This window comes from Balaenoptera physalus (genome assembly GCF_965194825.1).
Source record: "Balaenoptera physalus genome assembly, chromosome: 1".
Lineage (NCBI taxonomy): Eukaryota > Metazoa > Chordata > Mammalia > Artiodactyla > Balaenopteridae > Balaenoptera > Balaenoptera physalus.
This window is the reverse complement of record NC_138882.1, coordinates 153,031,196-153,053,194: the sequence shown is the minus strand read 5'-3', so window position 1 is coordinate 153,053,194 and position 21,999 is coordinate 153,031,196. Positions and strand designations below refer to the sequence as shown.

Sequence of the window (21,999 nt, the reverse complement as noted above, 5' to 3'; positions counted from 1 at the left end):
AGTTATATACAACTGTAACCTTTGTCCTAGACCAGTGACTTCCTCAGAGTTAGAACTGTTTTCCATTGCAAGCTAGTAGACAGATAACACACACATATACCTACTGAGAACAAAAGTTCTTAAAATAATACCCTTTCTTTATTCAGTGAAACATTTTGCTATTTTCTACTCTCATTTTTTTTAGTGCTTTCACAACTCATTACACTGACCTCAAAACCCATTACATTGATTTCACAACCCTCTAATGGGTTGCAACCTGTAGTTTGAAAAACACTAGAACAATTGGACAAGATAATGGCAATTCCTACAGAGACTCACATGAAAGGATCAGCTACCATAGACAAGAAAAAGTCCCAGGATTATGTTTAAGTCCTGTTTCCTGCATTCACCAACTGAATAATCCAGGGCAAGTCACTTCGCTTTTTTCAGCCGCAGTTTTCTCATTCGGAAAAGTAAGAAAACTGTAATGCTTATCCCAGAGATAACTGGGAAACTCAAATATGAATTCAAATGATACTTTGTAAAATATAACATACTACAGAGGTGCTACTTGTTTTAATATTAGTACATGGATGGTTTATGTATAATGATTGCTATTTTACTGACCTATGTACTTGTTTTCAGCTGGAAGATGAAGATCTGGATTTAACTCAAAATTACTCTTCCACAGTTCAGCCCAAGAGTTTTCAATATCTGTAGAGATGAAAGACAAACTGATCCAATAAAGAACAAATGTTCAGAGTTCTACTGATAACAAACCAGTCAACAACCGGCCTTCACAAATCAATTCTCTTTTCTCAGAAAAGCTGTGAGTGACACATCCAGGCTTTCTAGACTCCTGCTACTCAGTGCGCAGTCTCAGCAGCATTGTTATCATCTGGGAACTTTGATAGAAATGCAGAATTGCAGGCCCTACTCCAGAGCTACTGAATCATAATCTGCATTTTAATAAGACCTCCAGGTGATACATATGCACATTGAAGCTTGAGGAGCACTTTTTAAAACACAGTCAAAACTCTGCCCCCAAACTACCAATACAATAGGATTTTCTCACTAGCTAATAAGTATAGATATAAACATTGCAGAAAATAATTTTCTTCAAAGTAGTATAAATAATTTTCATTTCAAAGTAAACTACTGAAAAAAATACATAAGTTTTTCCCACAGGAACTATCAGACAAACTATTAAGGAATAAAACTTCACAGGTGAATCATATACCTAAATGTAGGACAATTTAAAAATATTTTACCTTCCATACTATACTGAGTCCCAAACCATTTCTCCTTGAGGTCACATTTTCCCTCATTAGCACCAGACAGTAGAACAAGATTTGCCTTTTGAGGAACTAGCTGATTAAGGGCTTCAGCAATGACCTAATTGGGGGCAGGGGTGAAGGGGGAGTGGGGAGACACATAAAAAACAATTATAACTTTAACCTAATACATCTCTATTAAAAAGGCAAAGCCACATTATGTTAGGCACCCCAAGATCCTAGCATCTTGATGCTCATGAAACTATCTGTCTATAGTCCATGAACACCCTAATTTACAAAACTACATTAGTCTATCAGCTGTTTCTAATGTTTCTTCAGAATGCTTAAACAGCACTCATCTCAAATCCTAAATAATAAGAGGACTAGCAGTGAAAAGAGTTACCATTTACTAAGCTTTTACTATGTGCTAGGTAGTGTTTAACATACATTATTTCATTTAATCCTAAAAACAACCCTAAGGTACACCCATTTTACAGAAAGCACTCAGCCTTGGAGGTTAAAGTTTAAATAATTTGTTCAGGTTAAAGATTCTATAATCTGCACAGAACAACACACCTAGAAGTGGCAGAAGTGGAGTTCTAACCAGGTTTGTTCATAATTCCAAAAACTATGCTCTTAACTGCTATGTATTATACTACCTCATACACAAGAATCAGTAAAATGATCCCAATGTAGGGCCTCCTTCAATAATCCTTCAGCTATGATAAGGACTAAACATAAGATTTTTGTGGGTTAGATTTGAAACCCTAACTAGCACTTCAACACCATTTCTTTGAGAAAAAACAACAAATAGTGGTTCAGAAAAAAATACTTGGACCCCTGGGCACAACCGTCCTAGAGAAATGACAAGAATGTATGGTTACTGCTTCTTCCTTTACCTTTCCCCATCCCCTTTAAAATCAGTAGTTTTAGAATACCCTATATCAAAGTCTGTCAACCTTGGCACTATTAACACTTTGGGCCAGATAATTCTTAGTTGTGGAGTGCCCTCTTCTGCATTGTAGAATGTTTAGCAGCATCTCTGGCTTCTACCCGCTAGATGCCAAGAGCACTCTCCAGCTGTGACAACTGAAATGTACCCAAGTATTGACAAATATCCCATGGGGGCAAAATCACCCCTGGTTGAGAACTGCTACCCTATATGGAGCGAAATGACTTATTTCCCAGGACTAGTGGAGGAAAGACCTGACCAACTATTTATTTATGTGTAATATTTATTATCCCTAAGTCATATATTTTGAATTCAGGGAATCATATTTTTCTTGTACATATTCTCAAAATGATTAAAATTTAATTGTCCAGAGTGTCCAACAGAATTAAAAGGCAAGCTAAACAAGTATGTTTAGCATCTAAAGCACATAATTCTTAGAAATGACTTTATGTTAGTAGATGTTTCAACACTTGAAAAACAGCGGGAATAGTACCTAAGAAGAGGACTTGGTTTTCTCCTCATATTAAACCACAGTCATATACAATAATCAGGAAAAATTACCCACAAAACTATTGATATTTCTTCTGTTTAAACAAACAAATAACTTGACTAAACATAACCAAGTTTTCTCCATTCCCACAGTCCTTAAGTACCTCTATGTACTTTCTCACCCTCCTCTTTCTCTAAAAGTAAATTTTAGAAATGGAAACCTCCTTACTTCTGGCTTGTATTCAAAAAGAAGCTGATCTCCAGTGAGAAAGTCCTGTAGTGGGTACAGCTGCATGTTTTCACACATGTTTTCCACATACTCAACTGGATCTGTCTGTAAAGAGGTAAGATTATTTCACACCAGAAATTCTCCATTATTATCCTTAATTTGCCACAAAATATAAATACTTATCTCTTTTTTTAACAATGAAACCAAAAGCTTCCAACAGATACAACCAGATATAACTGCAGCTTAAGGATCTGATGCTCAGAATTCTAAAAAAAATTTAGCCAGAGAACTACCTTAAGTAGCTTAACCTAACACCCCTCCAATCCCCCATACTGAGCCCTACAACACTGAACTGTAAAGGTCTGTTTACATGTCAAGTGCCCCACAAGACTATGAAGTCCCTAAAGACAGGGTCTTCATCATTTTATCACTACAGCACTATCACCTAAAAACTATTTGTAAGCATGAATCAAAATCAATATATCAACAGAAATCAAAATGTGTCATTACATAAGTCTTGCTATAAGTGGTTAAATTAATCAGTATATTATCTCAATTTAAAACTGAAATAATGACAGAAAGTTCACTAACCTATGAAATGGAAATACTTTTCCAGAGGAAAGCAACCAATTCAAGTATTTATATTTACTGAGCATCCAAATGCACAGAACCTTAAAAACTGACAGGTCCTTTAGACACCAAGTGGCTCCATTCCTACATTTTACAATGAGGAAATGTACTCAGATTGATTAGGTGACTTGCCCCAGATCACACAATAAGTGATGGGCGAGTAGACACTAGAGCTTGGGCCTCCTAACATAGCAGTGAACACTCTTTCCCAAAATACCATACTGCCCAGTCCTTCCCTAGACAATCTGGGTTGTTCTCTCATCAAACAGAAGACAGAACAGAAGTGAAGGTTACTACATTCATGGAGGAGAAATGAGACATGCATACATCAAATTAGAGATCATAGGTATATGCTACCTACTACATTATCACATTCAGATAGAATATGGAAAAAGTATGGAAAGATTCATTGTTACCTTTTTTTTGCTCCACGTCAGGAAACATTCCTGAATCAAGTTTGTTAGTCACTAAAGTGCTACTATTTTGTGTGCGCGTGTGTGTGTGTGTGTGTGTGTGTGTGTGTGTGTGTGTGTGTATGGAGCTTAAGGTACCTTTTTTTTTTTTGAAGTATAATTGACTTATAACATTATATTAGTTTTAGGTGTACAACATAGTGATTCCATATTTTTATATATTACAAAATGATCACCACAGCAAGTCTATTTACCATCTGTCACCTTACAAAGTTATTACAGCATTATTGACTATATTCCCTATGCTATACATTACATCCCTATGACATTTATTTTACAGCTGGAAGTTTGTACCTCTTAATCTTCCTTGCCTATTTCACTTATCTCCCACTCTTTCAAGTGCTATTATTGTTTAAAATGACTCCCTCTACTCTGTTCTAAATTTTTTAACCAGTTATTTTCACCAGCCACTTATTTTTGTAAGTTAACTGTTCTATTCAGTGTGCTACAAAATTGAGTGATTCAAAGTATTTCCTATGAGAAAACAGGACCCTGGCTAAAAGTAGATCTTTGGTGCCAAGGCAATGGACAAAGTACTAGGGAAAAAAAAAACACTTAAATGCTATCCTTTAATTTTTTTTAAAGATATAATTCACATACCATAAAATCCACACTTTTAAAGTATACAATTAAAAATAAAATAAAATGTATAATAAAGTATATAACTCAGTGGTTTTCAGTATATTTATAAGTTGTACAACCATCACCTCTATCTAGTTCCAGAATATTTTCATCAGCCCAAAGGAAACTTCCATACCCAGTAAGCAGTTGCTCCCTGTTACCCACACCCCCCAGCCACTGACAACAACCATCAATCTGTGTTCCAGCTCTACAGATTTACCTATTCTGGGTATTTCATACCCAGATAAATGGAATCATATAATATGTGACCTGTTGTGTCTGGCTTCTTTCACTTAGCGTATTTTCAAGGTTCATCCATGTTGTAGAATGAATCAGTACTTCATTACTTTTTATGCTGAATAATATTCCACAGTATGCAAATTCTACACTTTGTTTAACCATTCATTCGTTGAAGGACATTTGGATTGTTTCCCCTTTTTGGCTATAATGAATAATGCTGCTGTGAACACCAGTGTACAAGTATTTGTGTGGACACAGGTTTTCAGTTCTCTTGGGTGTATACCTAGAGGTGGAACTGTTGGCTTATATGGTATCTCTATGCTTAACTTTTTAAGGAACTGTCAAACTGTATTCCAAAGCAGCTGTACCATTTTACACTCGCACCCGCAATGTATGAGAGTTCCAATTTCTCTACATCTCCAACACTTGTTATTATCTATCTTCTAATTTTTTTGCTTACTACAACTCTCACTGCCTTCCATTACTGTTATATTATTCCTGTTTCTCTGCATATAGAAAGACACTTAAACAGCTTTTCTCTAGTTCAAGTAGCTGATTTACAAGATATATTGAGTCCAAGTTCCCATGTGAAATAAAAATTATTTTTAAATTTCTTAATTAAAAAAGACTGGCTTGCGTCTGGAGCCTGTGCTCCGCAACGGGAGAGGCCGCGATAATGAGAGGCCCACGCACAGCGATGAAGAGTGGCCCCCGCTTGCCGCAACTAGAGAAAGCCCTCGCACAGAAACGAAGACCCAACACAGCCAAAAATAAATAAATAAATAAATAAATAAAATTTAAAAAAAAAAAAAAAAAAAGACTGGCTTGAATAGTCTGAAAGAGCATTCCTATTTGCCTTTACTGATGAAGACAAGAAAAATGTCTGAAGACGAGATATGTCAACTTTGTTAATAAAACAGAAATATATAAAAGCTGAAATAAGCTGAGGTACTTGAGTTAAAATTCAGCAGTTCAAACAAAGATATGAACCTTTCTGATTTGTTCTTTGTACTGATTAGGTTTTAGTCTAAAATGTTTTGGGCTCATGTTTTAAAATCAAGACAAACATTCATGAATACTGTGCTAAAGGTAAAAAAAAAAAATGAGCTACAAAATGGCGAGCTATTAAAAAGGTATCTTGAAATGTCTTGCTAAGAAGAAACTAGAAGGGCACAAAGAAATAACTCAGCTAATGCTAAAAAGCCAATCCCCCAAAAAGGAATAAGGGTATTAGTTATGGTTGTAGTCCACAATTCTTACTCCTACTCTTTCCCTGCCACAGTTATGGCCCACATGTTGCCACAACAGTTGATAAGAACACTGAAAAAAATCAGTACTGCTAAAGTTGATGGCAGGACTTGTGGGTTCTATGCGTATCCATCAATTTATAGAGAGAAGTGTCTATAGAACCCTCAAATGGCCAATATAAATCACAGTAGCTCTCTGTTTTCATAGAATAAGATTTCTATTTCAATTTCAAATGACTTCAAGCATATAGAGCAGACTGTATAGGAATCAATAGCAACTGGAAGCTTATAGTTTTTGTGACCTTGTCCTCATGTACTTAAGTCTTCTCAAATTATAGTAGATATTTGTCTCTGGTGATGATCCAAAAAGGCAGATTTCAAGATGCTCTATGAACTGGTGCTAAACTGGGGGCTCTTAATCAAGGGCCTACAGATACCTCCCACAAGATATCAGTGGACAAATTCAGGGAGGGCGGGAAGCATGAGTTTGATTGGGAAGAAATTACATATTTATTTTCACTAAACTCTAACTTAGCATTTTTATTAATTTATGAATATACAGGCAACAAACCACAGCAGTATTATCAGCATCTATGACTATAACCAATAGAAATCACAATATAGCTGTTGCAGATATCTCAAAATAGTACACTCAGAAGATGGCGGAGTAGAAGGACATGCCCTCACTCCCTCTTTTGAGAACACCGGAATCACAGCTAACTGCTGAACAGTCATTGACAGGAAGACACTGGAACTTACCAAAAAAGATACCCCACATCCAAAGACAAAGGAAAAGCCGCAATGAGACGGTAGGAGGGGCACAATCACAATAAAATCAAATCCCATAACTGCTGGGTGGGTGACTCACAAACTGGAGAATACTTATACCACAGAAGTCCACCCACTGGAGTGAAGGTTCTGAGCCCCACATCAGGCTTCCAAACCTGGGGGTCCGGCAACGGGAGGAGGAATTCCTAGAGAATCAGACATTGAAGGCTAGCAGGATTTGATTGCAGGACTTTGACAGGACTGGGGGAAACAGAAACTCCACTCTTGGAGGGCACACACAAAGTAGTGTGTGCATTGGGACCCAGGGGAAGGAGCAGTGACCCCATAGGAGACTGAACCAGACCTACCTGCTAGTGTTGGAGGGTCTCCTGCAGAGGCGGGGGGTGGCTGTGCCTCACCATGAGGACAAGGACACTGGCAGCAGAAGTTCTGGGAAGTACTCCTTGGCCTGAGCCCTCCCAGAGTCCGCCATTAGCTCCACCAAAGAGCCCGGCTAGGCTCCAGTGTTGGGTCGCCTCAGACCAAACAACCAAAAGGGAGGGAACCCAGGCCGACCCACCAGCAGACAAGCGGATTAAAGTTTTACTGAGCTCTGCCCACCAGAGCAACAGTCAGCCCTACCCACCACCAGTTCCTCCCATCAAGCCTCTTAGATAGCCTCATCCACCAGAGGGCAGACAGCAGAAGCAAGAAGAACTACAATCCTGCAGCCTGTGGAACAAAAACCACATTCACAGAAAGATAGACAAAATGAAAAGGCAGAGGGCTATGTACCAGATGAAGGAACAAGATAAAACCCCAGAAAAACAACTAAATGAAACGGAGATAGGCAATCTTCCAGAAAGAGAATTCAGAATAATGATAGTGAAGATGATCCAGGACCTCGGAAAAAGCATGGAGGCAAAGATCGAGAAGGTGCAAGAAATGTTTAACAAAGACCTAGAAGAACTAAAGAACAAACAAACAGAGATGAACAATACAATAAATGAAATGAAAAATACACTAGAAGGAATCAATAGCAGAATAACTGAGGCAGAAGAACGGATAAGTGACCTGGAAGACAAAATGGTGGAATTCACTGCTGCGGAACAGAATAAAGAAAAAAGAATGAAAAGAAATGAAGACAGCCTAAGAGACCTCTGGGACAACATTAAACGCAACAACATTCGCATTATAGGAGTCCCAGAAGGAGGAGAGAGAGAGAAAGGACCCGAGAAAATATTTGAAGAGATTATAGTCGAAAATTTCCCTAACATGGGAAAGGAAATAGCCACCCAAGTCCAAGAAGTGCAGAGAGTCCCATACAGGATAAACCCAAGGAGAAACACGCCAAGAGACATAATAATCAAATTGGCAAAAATTAAAGACAAAGAAAAATTATTGAAAACAGCAAGGGAAAAACGACAAACAACCCAATCCAAAAATGGGCAGAAGACGTAAATAGACATTTCTCCAAAGAAGACATACAGATGGCCAAGAGGCACATGAAAAGCTGCTCAACATCACTAATTGTTAGAGAAATGCAAATCAAAACTACAATGAGGTATCACCTCACACTGGTTAGAATGGGTATCATCAGAAAATCTACAAACAACAAATGCTGGAGAGGGTGTGGAGAAAAGGGAACCCTCTTGCTCTGTTGTTGGGAATGTAAATTTATACAGCCACTATGGAGAACAGTATGGAGGTTCCTTAAAAAACTAAAAATAGAATTACCATATGACCCAGCAATCCCACTACTGGGCATATACCCAGAGAAAACCATAATTCAAAAAGAGTCATGTACCACAATGTTCATTGCAGCTCTATTTACAATAGCCAGGTCATGGAAGCAACCTAAATGCCCATCGACAGACGAATGGATAAAGAAGATGTGGTACATATATACAATGGAATATTACTCAGCCATAAAAAGGAACGAAACTGGGTCATTTGTAGGGATGTGGATGCATCTAGAGACTGTCATACAGAGTGAAGTAAGTCAGAAAGAGAAAAATAAATATCGTATATTAACGCATATATGTGGAACCTAGAAAATGGTACAGATGAACCGGTTTGCAGAGCAGAAATTGAGACACAGAAGTAGAGAACAAATGTATAGACACCAAGGGGGGAAAGCGGCAGGGGTGGGAGGTGGTGGTGTGATGAATCGGGAGATTGGGATTGACATGTATACACTAATGTGTATAAAATGGATGACTAATAAGAAAAAAAAAAGCACACTCATTGCTACTTAAAATTGTAATAATTATTAGATCTACCATTAGACTTTGTTGTTTAATATATCGATACAGAGACCCATATTACTAATTTTTACTATTTTGAGTCTTTATTTCAGTATTCCTTTGTAACCTACTGTATTTTATCTTATGCATTTAAAAACACTATTCTATGAAAGGGAACCCTCCTACTCTGTTGCTCGGAATGTACATTGGTGCAACCATTACAGAAACAGTATGGAGGTTCCTTAAAAAAACTAAAAATAGAGCTACCATATGATCCAGCAATCCCACTCCTTGGCATATATCTGAAAAGATGAAAACTCTGATTTAAAAAGATACATGCACCCCAATGTTCATAGTAGCACTATTTACAATAGCCAAGACATGGAAGCAACCCAAGTGCCCATTAAGAGATGAGTGGTTTAAGAAAATGTGAGATACACACAGACACAGACACAGACACAGACACACACACACACACACACACACACACACACACACAGAGTGGAGTATTACTCAGCCATAAAAAAGAATAAAATATTGTCATTTGCAGCAACATGGATGGACCTAGAGAGTATCATACTAAGCAAGTCAGAGAAAGACAAATATGATATCATTTACACATTGAATCTAAAAAATAATACAAATGAAATTTATATACAAAACAGAAACAGCCTCACAGACATAGAAAACAAACTTATAGTTACCAAAGAGAAAGGGATGGGGGAAGGGATAACTTAAGAGTATGGGATTAACAGATACAAATTACTATACATAAAACAGATTAGCAGCAAGGATTTACTGTATAGCACAGGGAACTATATTCAATATCTTGTAATAACCTATATTGGAAAATAATCTGAAAATATATACATATATACATATGTATCACTGAATCACTTTGCTGTATACCTGAAACTAACACAATATTGTAAATCAACTATACTTCGATAAAAACAAAAACAAAAAACAAAACAAAAAACCCACTATTCTATGGGCTGCATAATAAATATTTAACAGTATTGTTTCAATGTTAAATTTCCTGAGCACAACAATTTTAGTGAGGTTATGCGAGAGAATATATTTGTTTGTAGCAGATACATGTTAAAAAACATTGAGAGGTGAAGTATCATGATATCTGTAATTAAATCTCAAAAAAACACACACACACACAAGAAGAGGCGTGAGAGAGAAAGAAAATATGGCAAAATATTAAGAACTGGTAAATCTAGGTGAGGGATATACCAGTGATCATTGTACTACTAGGGCGATTTTTCTGAGAGTTTAAAAAGATGAAGAGGTGAAATAATATTCTGGGGAGGGGTCCATAGGATTCAACAGATTTCCAAAGGGATCCAAGGCACAAAAAGGGTTTTTTAAAAACCCTGCTCTAAACTCCTTACCTTTCAACTTTGCTTTCATATACCCTATGCCACAGACATGTAGGATCATTCACTTTTTCATAATACCCCAGAGTTCCTTACTTATGTGCTTCCCATTGCTTAGAATATCTAAACCTTATCCATTTTTTAATACTGAACTCAATTCAAATTTACTACATCCATGAAGGCTTCCCTGTCCTATTCCAGTCAAGGCAAATGCTTTCCTTACCCTGAAAGTACAAAGCACACTATTTCTATTTGAATTCCCAAAATATCAAGCTCTCCATGAATGTTTATCAAAGGGATTAAAGGGATAGACATATGAAATGACTACATAGATGAATGACTGTCACACAACATGATCTGTGTCAATCTGCCTAATTCTCTCACTGTTACTCAATATAAATACTCAAAAACACAAGAGTGAATTTTCAGAAACCTCAAGGCCATCTTGAGACTCACATGACAGAGAGTGGCAGAATTAAAACTCAGTGACACTTCCAAAAAGAGGAACAATGTCCACACCAGTTTCAACTTGGTCACAGATAACATTCAAAAAGAATTTGACTTCCAGTACCTGTTCCTGGTAATGAAATTCATTATCCTCAATTTTCTGAATCTCTTCAAAAATTCTGTGAAAGAAGAAAATTATAATTAGAAGACATATTTAAATTTCTCATTAGAATCATCAGCAAGAAAAGAGAAGTATAAAAATAAACAGACTGCCCACGTAAACCTAAATCTTTAACATACATTCACATGTAGCAGAATAAGGATATGGAACAAGTAAAGGAAATTAAGTAAGAAATGCCTGGAAAACCACCAAGGCAGGACTAACGCATGTCTGTTGGTAGCCTGAAGGCTAAAACATATTAGGATTGACTCTTATAAGTATATATTACCTTTTTTCTGGGCCTAGCTTCTGCAGCATTTTTAAATACTGGAAGACAGTATGAGCAACCTAAAAATGAAACATCTAATTATACTTTTGCATAAAGTGATATCTATATAATTTTTAAAACCCTCCATTTTTATTATTTACCTCATAGAAATGTTCATAACCTTCATCAGTCAATGTAATAGAAATGCTGAACACTGAATAAGTAGAATTTTGCTCAAATCCTGTCTCACCATTTCCACCAAATAGTGCAAGAGCCCAGCACCTATAGTTAGGAGAAAAAATTAATCCAGTCAATATCTTGGGATTGATAGTCTACAAATACTTCAAATTAACAAAATAGGTAGGCTTTCTATGTAAAATCTGGGAAGCCCAGGCTTTGAAGCAAACAAGCTTTCCAACAGCAAGTTTAAAAGTACAAATTTTTTAAAAGTACAAAGCCTCCCAAGGAATTGTACTGCATACACGAATGATCAGAAGGAAATAACAGCCGTATTTACTTCTTTAATGGAAACACTAATATTACAACATAGTAAAACATTATCAGTTTCATGAAGCCGTAGTAATTTTTTGTCGAAGAGAACATAGTAATTTTTTGTCGAAGCATACTTTTAATATATTGTGAAGTATGTTCTTCATACTTCACAATATATTAAAAGTACGCTTGCTGGGAGGCATTTCTCTCTTTTTCTTTTTTTTTTTTTGCCGCACCACTAGGTTTGCAGGATCTTAGTTCCCTGACAAGGGATTCAACCCAGGTCCTCAGCAGTGAAAGCACGGAGTCCCAACCACTGGACTGCCAGGAAATTCCCCTGGGAGGCATTTCTCACATCCCTTTTTGAACCATCTCCCAAGAGAAGCCTTAAAAAACACTTCAGATACCTCCCTACTTAGAATGTTAAGTGGGCTCTTTGAGACTGTCAGCTAACCTGCACAGGTTATCTAGGAAAGAAGCAATAAGACTGTATCTTTTCCTGACTAGAATAATCCTGAAAGTCTAAAATAAGGAGAGAGGAGGCCAGAATGAAAAACTTGAAATTCTAATAAAGTTCAGTAAGGTATAAAGGTTATGCAAATCTCAAATCATATTACATTTATTGCGTAAGGCATATATGTACTTAACGTCATTCATTATTTTTCTAATAAGCCTGCCCTCTCAGCTTTTTTTTAATAATCTAGTACACATCAATGTTTTAAAGTCTTATTTAAATTTCTCATCTACCTTCCATTCTTGAATAATGTATAGAAAAATCAAGCAAGGAATTACTTTAATGTGTTTTGGTCCTGATTCTAAAGCTGTATGTCTATTATTTGGCTAGGCAACTTAAACAAGTGCTTAAATGCTTTAGGAAACATGGCTAACATACTGCTAACATGGCTGCATATACTGTTCACAGTCCCCCATATTTATATGATTTATCTGTCCAATGAAGTTTTCATTAAAGTCCACCTTCTGGGTTGGGAAAGTCTGGAGATCCACAGCATTAAAATAATTGACTTCATTATTATTCAAATCCAAATTCTTGATTAGAGCTAAACTTTCATGTAATTCTGGACTCTATGAATTTAAAAATTTTGTGTACAACTATAATACTTCCAACATGGGCTAAAAGGTGGCTTCCAAGGAAATATACAAATATGATATGGCCATTAAAATAATCTAGGTTATGAAGAGACTTTAATTAAGTATTAGATTTGAATCTACGCTTCCTGGCAGGCAAAGTAAAAAAAGAAAAGAATGGGTTATAACACTTGTTGTCCATTATTTTTCAGATATTGCTACACTGAAAATACTTATTAATTAAATACTTGCTTTTTTCTAAGGTAAGAAAGAATGCTGCCTTTGCCTTCATGTCCAACCAGCCAAGAGATATAATGAAGCGGCTTCACCCTTTAAAAAAAAAGTTAAGGTCAGAAATTTTTAAAAATTAAGGTATAAATACTTTAATTTTACTTTAGAAAATCTTACTTCTGAGATTGATATTTGAGAATGTGATTACAAACTTATTTTCACATAAATTCTACTAAATATGAAACTATAATTAATTTGACAGCAGCGAGATAAAAACAGAAAACATGGTGAAATTTAACTTCTTCATCTGAAATCACTGAATGAGTACAAATATTCCAAAATTTAAGAATTCTTTTGGATACTACTTTTTCTTTTGGATACCAATCTTACTTCTTTTCATGGTAAAATCTTTCATTATTTTTTCACCCAAAATAGAAATAATATAGATTCTTTATCATTTTAGAATCTGATGCAGATATGAATCATCCTGTATCCTTAAAAGCTTTCGGCATTGCATCAGGCTCTGTGGTAAACTGAAATGTGTTGCTTTATGGGTCAGAAAATCTAGCTTGTTGTTTTAGTTATTCCTTTAAGTAAGTGCATCATCTTGAGCAAAAGACTTAATCTCACTCTATTTTCTTTTTCTCTCTACTTGCCTAACTACTTACTCATAGGCTTTTCATGAAAATGCAATAAATGCATTACAGGTAAATTACAGGAAAATACAATAAATGCATTAAAATGCAATAACAGGTAAAAAATGATATCGTATTATATAACAATATACATTAATAGTCTGAGTAGTTGTTTATGTGTTATTCACATCATCTTTTCCCACTGGCTTCTACTATAATTTTGGGAATATATTCCTACCAAAAATATACAGAAAAATCAAGCTAGGAAATCTAAACATTCTTAAATTTTAAACTTAGTTTACAGAATTATACTCAGTAAACTCTTAAAAGTCACTGTTTAAAATATGAATTTGAAAAAAACCATAAAATATGAATGACATATTTTAGATTACATCTATCCTAAAACTGATATAGAGGAGCAAATCAGTTAAAGAATGAACCCAGTTGAGTACATAACATTTGCATGTGACCAAATCTAATTGTACAGTATTTGGTAACTCTGGAGGGAGAAACACTTGCTTCTTAGTAAAAAAAAAAAAATCGTTCCCCCAAAAGCTAATTTAGTGGGAGTTCACATTAGGGATAAACATCAGGTTAAAACAAATATACAGTTCATTAAAAAAATAATAATAACTGGATCAAAACATACAGAAATGGTAACAGTCTTTGGAAAACAGAATCATGGATGACTTTTTTCTACTTTTCAGTAGTTTTCAAGATTTGTACAATGAATTACCTTAGTAATCAGGCAGAAGATAAACAAGGCTTTGTTAATTAACAAGAAATGCAAAAAACGGGAAAAATGGTATACATAGTATAATTCCATTTCCATTAAAAAAGATATGTTTTATATTCATTATTTTAATGTCTGAAGGATATATATGAAACTATTAATGTTGGGCACATCTTTCAGGACAGAGGAGAAGCAGAGCTTTACTTTTTGCTTAATACTCTTTTGTCCTCAACATTTTACAAGCATATTACTTTTATAATCAAAATTTAAAACAAATGCAATAAACTTTTAAATATGCATGTAATCATTTTAACACTTTTTGGGATACTCTAACATAACTATACAACCAATAGACATTACTTTTTCCTATATTATCCTTGCACTAAAAAAAAGCAAGTAGACAATACACACATTCTCTGCTTTCTCACTGGAGGCATACTGTTCCTGTTAACTTCATGGGACTTGATTGTTAAAAGCATTTTTTACTGAGCTTAAAGCAATACACATTACTTTTCTTTCTTTCTGCTTGTGTGTGTCTCTTCTTGGGTTTGTTTTGTTGGTAAGTTTTAGAAACTTAAGGTAAATTTTTATCAGTTCATTAGCATTTATTTCTAATGAGAAAAGCATTTGTAGCCATTGACTGATCCTTATTTTTAAGGAACTTCTTAGCCCATGTATATTGCTCATGTAAAATAATTATATAAATAAATTGAAGTGTTCTCCTAATTTCTAAAAATCTGACCTAACTCATTCCCAACTCAAGTAGGTCCTTGAGATTTATGCTGTAGTTGTATTTCAGGCTCAAAATTATTTAACTTTACTTTTGACAAGATCAAACTAAATGGCCACCACTGACAAATAAATCATAAGCTAACATATATTTGTACTCAAAGTGCTAAAGAGAATAATTACAAAAGTTAGCATTCACACTAAGATACTTAACTTCAAAGACTCAGGAAAGGCAACTAATTATAAGAAAACTCTAGCTTTTATACCCAAGAAGACATTAAAATATATAGCAAAGGCTTGAACAATCCAGTAGTGAGGTCCTAGTTTACCATGTTACCTGTGTTTATAAATCCGGAATGCCCAAATTTAAACCATTTAGTATGCTTTTAAAATATGATTCTCACTCAGTATCTAGTGGAGTAAATTTGCCTTTGAACTCTTACCTGTAATGTTGCTGTTGAGGGGGAAGTGCCCATGTGATGGTCAGAGCATGAATTTTTCTGATTGGAACAACTGAACAAAAATATTTTTCAGAAGAACAGATATAAGTGTTTCTCTATAACATATATACTATGTTACATGAAATTTTTAAAAATTCAATATATTTCATCCTCCAATAAGCAAGGGAAAGTTAAATATAATGCAATTATTATTTCAAGTTGCCAATTTTCAAATTTGAATAATGCAATTTTTATAAATTTCTTTTCATTTTGGTTTCACAGATAGAGAAGGCATGGATAAAAGAACTATGAAAATAGGCAAGCCCCTAAAGATGGATCCCTTCTTGCAAGAACAGGTACAGGACTAGGAGTCAGGAGACCCATGGCTGAAATCCAGCCCTACTACTATCTTGCTATCTGTGTTTATACGACCTTGAGAAAATCACTTGCATTTAACTCATTCTGAATCTGTTATGGTATGATGAGTGGGGTAGGCTGAAGTAACTCTAAGATTCTTCCCAGTGCTTCCCATTCTTCTATGATTCTTTGAAGAGAAAATCTACAGCTAGGAAGAATACAACCAAAAATAAGTTGTCTCTGGGAAGAGTCAGCTTAGATAAAATGGAGCCAGCAGCAGATAAAGAGTGCGACAAAAGTCACTGGTCAGAGAAAGGGAAGAGGAAAGAGATTGGCAATGGGGTGAAGGAGAAGAAGGGAATAGCTAGGCAATTAGGAGAAAGAAAATAATCTGCCATGATAAAAAGAGCAAAGAAAGAGAAATGGTGAATTAGGAATGTTTCTGCAATATTCACTATGGGCAAACTGTTAAGTAAGTTATAGCATAACCATGTGATGGCTCATTGGGCAGTTATTACAAATATAATATTAAATGAAATAAGCAAGAGATAGGGTGTATATACTTTATAATCTCAACTACGTTAAGAAAATATACCTACAGAAACTCAAAAGGAAATGTGCCAAAACCACTTCTCTGGATGGTAAGATTTAAGGGTGACTCCCCCCACCCATTTTTTTTTTTACACTAAATTTGTCTTCATTTGTCTTCATTTAACAAAAATTGGTTTTATAATGAAGATAAAAGGAAATTATTTCCAAAGTGTTTTCCCATCCTCTATTTTTCTCTTTTAAAGGCAAAAAAGAGCAGAATATAGATAAAAACAAAATAGGAAAGAAACAAAAAACCAAGAACGAAAGGGAACAAGAAGAAAATAGGGAGAAAGCATGAAACAGACTCAAGTAGCATTAAGGTGCCAAACCAATGAAAGTGCTACTAGTTAGTGGCCTGCTATCTGTCACTAGTTGGATTTCCACTGTCTACTCCCTTTCCAATCCAGCTGTACTTTCTGTTGTATTCTCATTTTCAAAGAAAATTGGCAGCCTCAGTTAAGTTTTAGAGAATGTGCTAAAGTTATTTCAAACAGTTTTAAACCTTTGGTTCACGAACCTCTATAAAGTTTGTTAAATGCTGGTGTGTCAAATGGATCCGTTAAATGGCCAAAGTTTGGTTTGGGTAACCCACTGAAAATAAAACAAATACATTAAAATTTAATTGGCAAAAGCCTTTATAAGCAGTATCTTTAGGGATGCCTAAACTGATAGGTTTTTATAGTCTATTCTACATACTCCTGGCTGAAAAGCATTCTAGGCATAAGCGAATAGATGGCAACAAAGCCACAAAATCCTGAACTACACAAACTATTCTTAACCTCAGCCCCAATAACTCAAATACTTTTAAAACTCACAGGAGACAGAATACAATGAATTGAAGGGACCTCCCCTCCCAATATTTACTGTCTCTATCAGCCCCATTCAACTTCAGTTCTCCTCTTAATACAAAGCCATTTCAGAAAGAAAACTTACACTAGAGATATTTTTTTAATCCAAGAAATATACATGGAGAGATTCTTATGTATAAAGTACAATAGTAGGCACTGTGGTATTTGAAAAACGTGGACTCTTCCTTCTAGAGGCTTCCCACCTGGTTGAATATATTGTAACTAATATTTCTTCTAAAATATGGTCAGTATGAATCAGTATTAATTACCTAGAACACTTTTTAACCTGTCTGATTAAGGAACCAAAGTTCTTAGTGAATAATATGTAAAAGCATTTTTTTTAATTTAAAATTCTTATTAGGAATTGATTGACAAGACCTAATGAATCCCTCTATTCAATATACCTCTGATTTTATTAGTAAAGTTTCACAGTGAAATACATTTCAATCTGCCATTTGACATTTCCATAGCTAATACTCATTTCTTATCAAAACAAACAAACAAAAACAAATTAAACAACCCCATAACTTTGGCATGGCTTTCATTATCTTAATTAGCATACTTAAAAGTATTGCTAATTATCAACAGAAGTTTACATAAAGCCAAGATAATAATAACCAGTCTTTTGTTATTACAAATTATTCCAACATTTTTAAAGCTAATTTTTCTTTCATAAATTTAAAACAAATTGTCTTGGAATGAAGAACTGGAAAGAGTCTAGCTTACTCACCTGATGCAAGAAAAAATAATCTGATTTCATTTAGTTTACTAAAATGCAAACTGCTAAGAGTGGGAAGAGACACTTTGCTTGAGAATTAAATTTTCTGTATTCTTTGTAACAAAAAATGTAACAATAAAGTATCTTTTAAATATTTGTATTATTTTGATGAATTTGAGGTGGACAAAAAAATAGTAGCTTTCTGAACTAGAACGCTACATCCAATTTCTAATAAAAGGCAATTTGATTCAACTACAATATATGCAATAGGCTTTTCAGGCAATATGTAAAGTCAATCATCAACTACAAGATTATTTCGTTTATGAGGAAAAAGCATTCCAAGTTCCAAACAACTGACTTAAAAAACAAACCTTCAGAACTTAATTTGTTCTGAGGCAGGGGATACGTATATGTATATGCTACCTCTCAATACAATATTTGCTTTCATATCATAATTTCAAGCACTGTACACAGTAACAGAAAAGCTCTGAATAAACGTAAAAGGAGGCACAAATTCTTCAGAGTTACTGCTTACTATAAGTTTACAAGCTTAAAAGTTCTGAACTACAGAAACTATGGAAACTTTGGTTATCTTAGTTTTCCCACTCAAAGGCTGTGCGATCTTGCTAAACTACTTTAGTTCTTAATATAATCACCTGTTTTAAAAAAAATAAACTAAAAGCAAAAACCTCTGGGATTCATACCAGAAGATATGGCCTCTTTAACTCTATAGGTGTATGATTTATGAAAATACATGTCTTACTTGTTTGGTATCTGAGAGAAGATTTCAGTCACCCACTTTTCTAAAGTATCCAGTGTTTCTTCGTGGAGAGGGCAGGAAGGAGACAGGGAAAGGCAGTGTTGTTATTAAAGGTAGAAATGCAATTATATTTCTCACAGATCTTTAGCTATAAAACAAAGGAATACTTTAATTTGGGCATCACTTGCCACTCCTTAATCAGTAATAGGAAAAATAATATTTAAGAAAACCTTGAGACACATATAATTTTGTTAAGACTCCTTTATTCTTTCTCCCTGGTGAAGTTAGAAAAAACACACAAGTAGAAAAAAAAAGTTTTTGCTTATCATTAGGCTAGATGAAGGACCAAGAGATAAAAATACATCAATCATCCTCCTACCCCATTCCAAAACTTACTTCCTCTAGGAAGGTTTCTCTTAACTAACCTACACTACCCTTCTCAGCAGCTCATCAGTACTATTATACTCCATTTACTTTACATTAATTTACACTTGCTGTGGTTTTAATATATGTCTTCTTAGGCTGATATGATTTCTATCTTCTTTTGATTCTTTTCTTATATTTCATAAGAAATTCTTCTGAAATTTCTAGTAAAATAGGAGCTCTAAATGAAAAAGGAAACCTTTTAGCTTTATCCCAGTGACTCGTTACCATCACTGGATAGTATTTGTTAGTTTCACCAGCTACATGACTTTCACTAATTCTCAAAAGAGATGCCCCAGTATATAAATACAAGATGCAAATTAGACTAATCAAGTTCTGAATTTACTCTATACTATTTATACTGATATTTAACTCTTAAATGATATAATAAATGCTGAAGCTCCGAAATCAATTGACTCTAGATTGGACAAGGTTTTCTAATCAAACACGTGGGGCTTATTTTAGAAATCTGAAACAAGTGTTAATATGCTCATATTTGTTATCACCGAAGAAGAGAATGAAAAAGAATCAATACCTAGTTGAAGAAAAATGCATGTTCATGACAGATTTGAAAACAAAAATTAATTAAAAATCGCAAATTAATATTACATACCAAATATAGAATTGCCTATTTTAATAAATGCTGTAAAAGGAATCTAGAAGCACATTTGTAGTTTGAATGCCATACCATATCTATAACTTTATGTTCAAGTTAACTTTAGTGGACTGATTTTGATCCTAAACACAAAAATATTTTATAATTAAGTGCCAAGTCAGCTCTGATCTTAATTTTGACAATGAGAGAGCAAAATTTCATAAAAAGGAGAATCACATTAGGGTGAGAGGATTAGTTTTTCAAAAAGAAATATACAAACTATAAGGTATTGATATATCAAAATGAACAGTTCAGCAAATGACTGACTTTGAAAAACAGCCTAAGGAGATTAAAATATAAAGAAAACAGAAGAAAGGTACTATGATTTCTTTAATGAGAAAAGTTGACACACATTATTTTCAGTAATGATAAAAGAAGGAAAATAGTAGAGGTATTGACCAGTATTATTACATTTAAGATACTTCTGCTAGCGTCACCATGACAGACTTCAATTAATCATGCCATTTTACTGAACCCTATGTAAGGATGAAAAGACAAACACTGTGACCTTTAAGAGTTTATGATTAATACAGATTAAATGCAAAACCAGAGATAACAGAGGCAGCTGCCAAATGTGGCTTAAAAGACCAATTCATGGGACTTCCCTGGTGGCGCAGTGGTTAAGAATCTGCCTGCCAATGCAGGGGACATAGGTTCGAGCCCTGGTCTGGGAAGATCCCACATGCTGCGGAGCAACTAAGCCTATGTGCCACAACTACTGAGCCCGCGTGCCATAACTACTGAAGCCCGTGCGCCTAGAGCCCATGCTCCGCAACAAAGAGAAGCCATCGCAATTAGAAGCCCGCAAACTGCAACGAAGAATCGCCCCCGCTCGCCGCAACCAGAGAAAGCCTGCACGCAGCAACGAAGACCCAACACAGCCAAAAATAAATAAATAAATAAGTTTATTAAAAAAGAAAAAACAATTCGTGATCAATCAGTACATTAATACACTCATAGACTAGCCTGGAGTTAAGACCTATGTCTATAAAAGAAAAAACATTTGCCTGAGAATCAGATGATTTTGTGCTTCCCTGAGCTTTGCCTCTTCAAATTCTGATTTTCCTTAGTTCATATTAGGATCAAGCACTAAAGTATTGTAAATTAACAGTGCACTGCAACATTGACACGACAGACAAATCCTAAGAAAGCACTACTTCCAAATAATTCTAAGGGCCATAGTCGACAATATTACCTTTGGATTGAACCACTAAAGTCATGTAATGAGCAGAATAGTAATGCATCCAGAATTCTCTCAATCTAGCATGTGTATCAATATTATTTCTTTTTGGTTCATGTTTGAGAGTCTCAGCATTTCCTATAAAAAGATGGAAAAGATTATAGAAATAACTAAGTTTATTAAAAGTCTCCACACTGACAATGCATCCTCTGCTACTATACTTAACTAATGAAATAACCCAAGTGATGCAAAATATTGAAACAGTGTATAATAATAATAATAAGACAAAAATTCACAAGAAACAATTTCAAAGTATATTTTAACACATAAGGAATTAATCTCTAGTTGGCAATACCTTAACAACAGTAATTGCCTTAAGCTTCCTTTCTTAATAATTAGTCTACTATTAGGTTTTATCTCTTAATTATTTTAGTAATATTCTGTATAATTCTTAAAAATAAACCACATAAAGCAAGGATGACATACAAAGTGTATATAACTGTACAAACAAGCAAACAAGCAAATCATCCTTTGAATGAAGTACCATTTAGATCAACTCATTCCAGATTCTACTCTGTGGTCAAGAGGATTAATACAAGGCTATAATAACTGGATGCTAACACTAAGAAAAAGCCATTATGAAAAACCAGATACCATTTAAACAGCTTAACAATTAAACAAAATTAGGTCATAGCTCAAAAACTACTAGAGAA

At 34.7% G+C, this 21,999-nt stretch overlaps 1 protein-coding gene across 3 annotated transcripts in view; it reads right to left on the bottom strand.

Moving 5' to 3' along the window:
• NRDC (nardilysin convertase) overlaps positions 1–21,999 on the bottom strand; it is a 94,254-nt gene that overhangs the window by 18,469 nt on the left and 53,786 nt on the right. For all 3 annotated transcript variants that reach the window (XM_082428927.1, XM_082428928.1, XM_082428929.1), the window contains 11 exons: positions 21,302–21,424; positions 19,032–19,089; positions 17,220–17,293; positions 15,758–15,827; positions 13,239–13,316; positions 11,570–11,690; positions 11,430–11,488; positions 11,105–11,159; positions 2,924–3,028; positions 1,251–1,374; positions 607–693 (listed from right to left, as the gene is read on the bottom strand). In XM_082428927.1, coding sequence (XP_082285053.1) covers positions 607–693; positions 1,251–1,374; positions 2,924–3,028; positions 11,105–11,159; positions 11,430–11,488; positions 11,570–11,690; positions 13,239–13,316; positions 15,758–15,827; positions 17,220–17,293; positions 19,032–19,089; positions 21,302–21,424 — 954 coding nt within the window. The remainder of the gene's footprint in view (positions 1–606; positions 694–1,250; positions 1,375–2,923; positions 3,029–11,104; positions 11,160–11,429; positions 11,489–11,569; positions 11,691–13,238; positions 13,317–15,757; positions 15,828–17,219; positions 17,294–19,031; positions 19,090–21,301; positions 21,425–21,999) is intronic.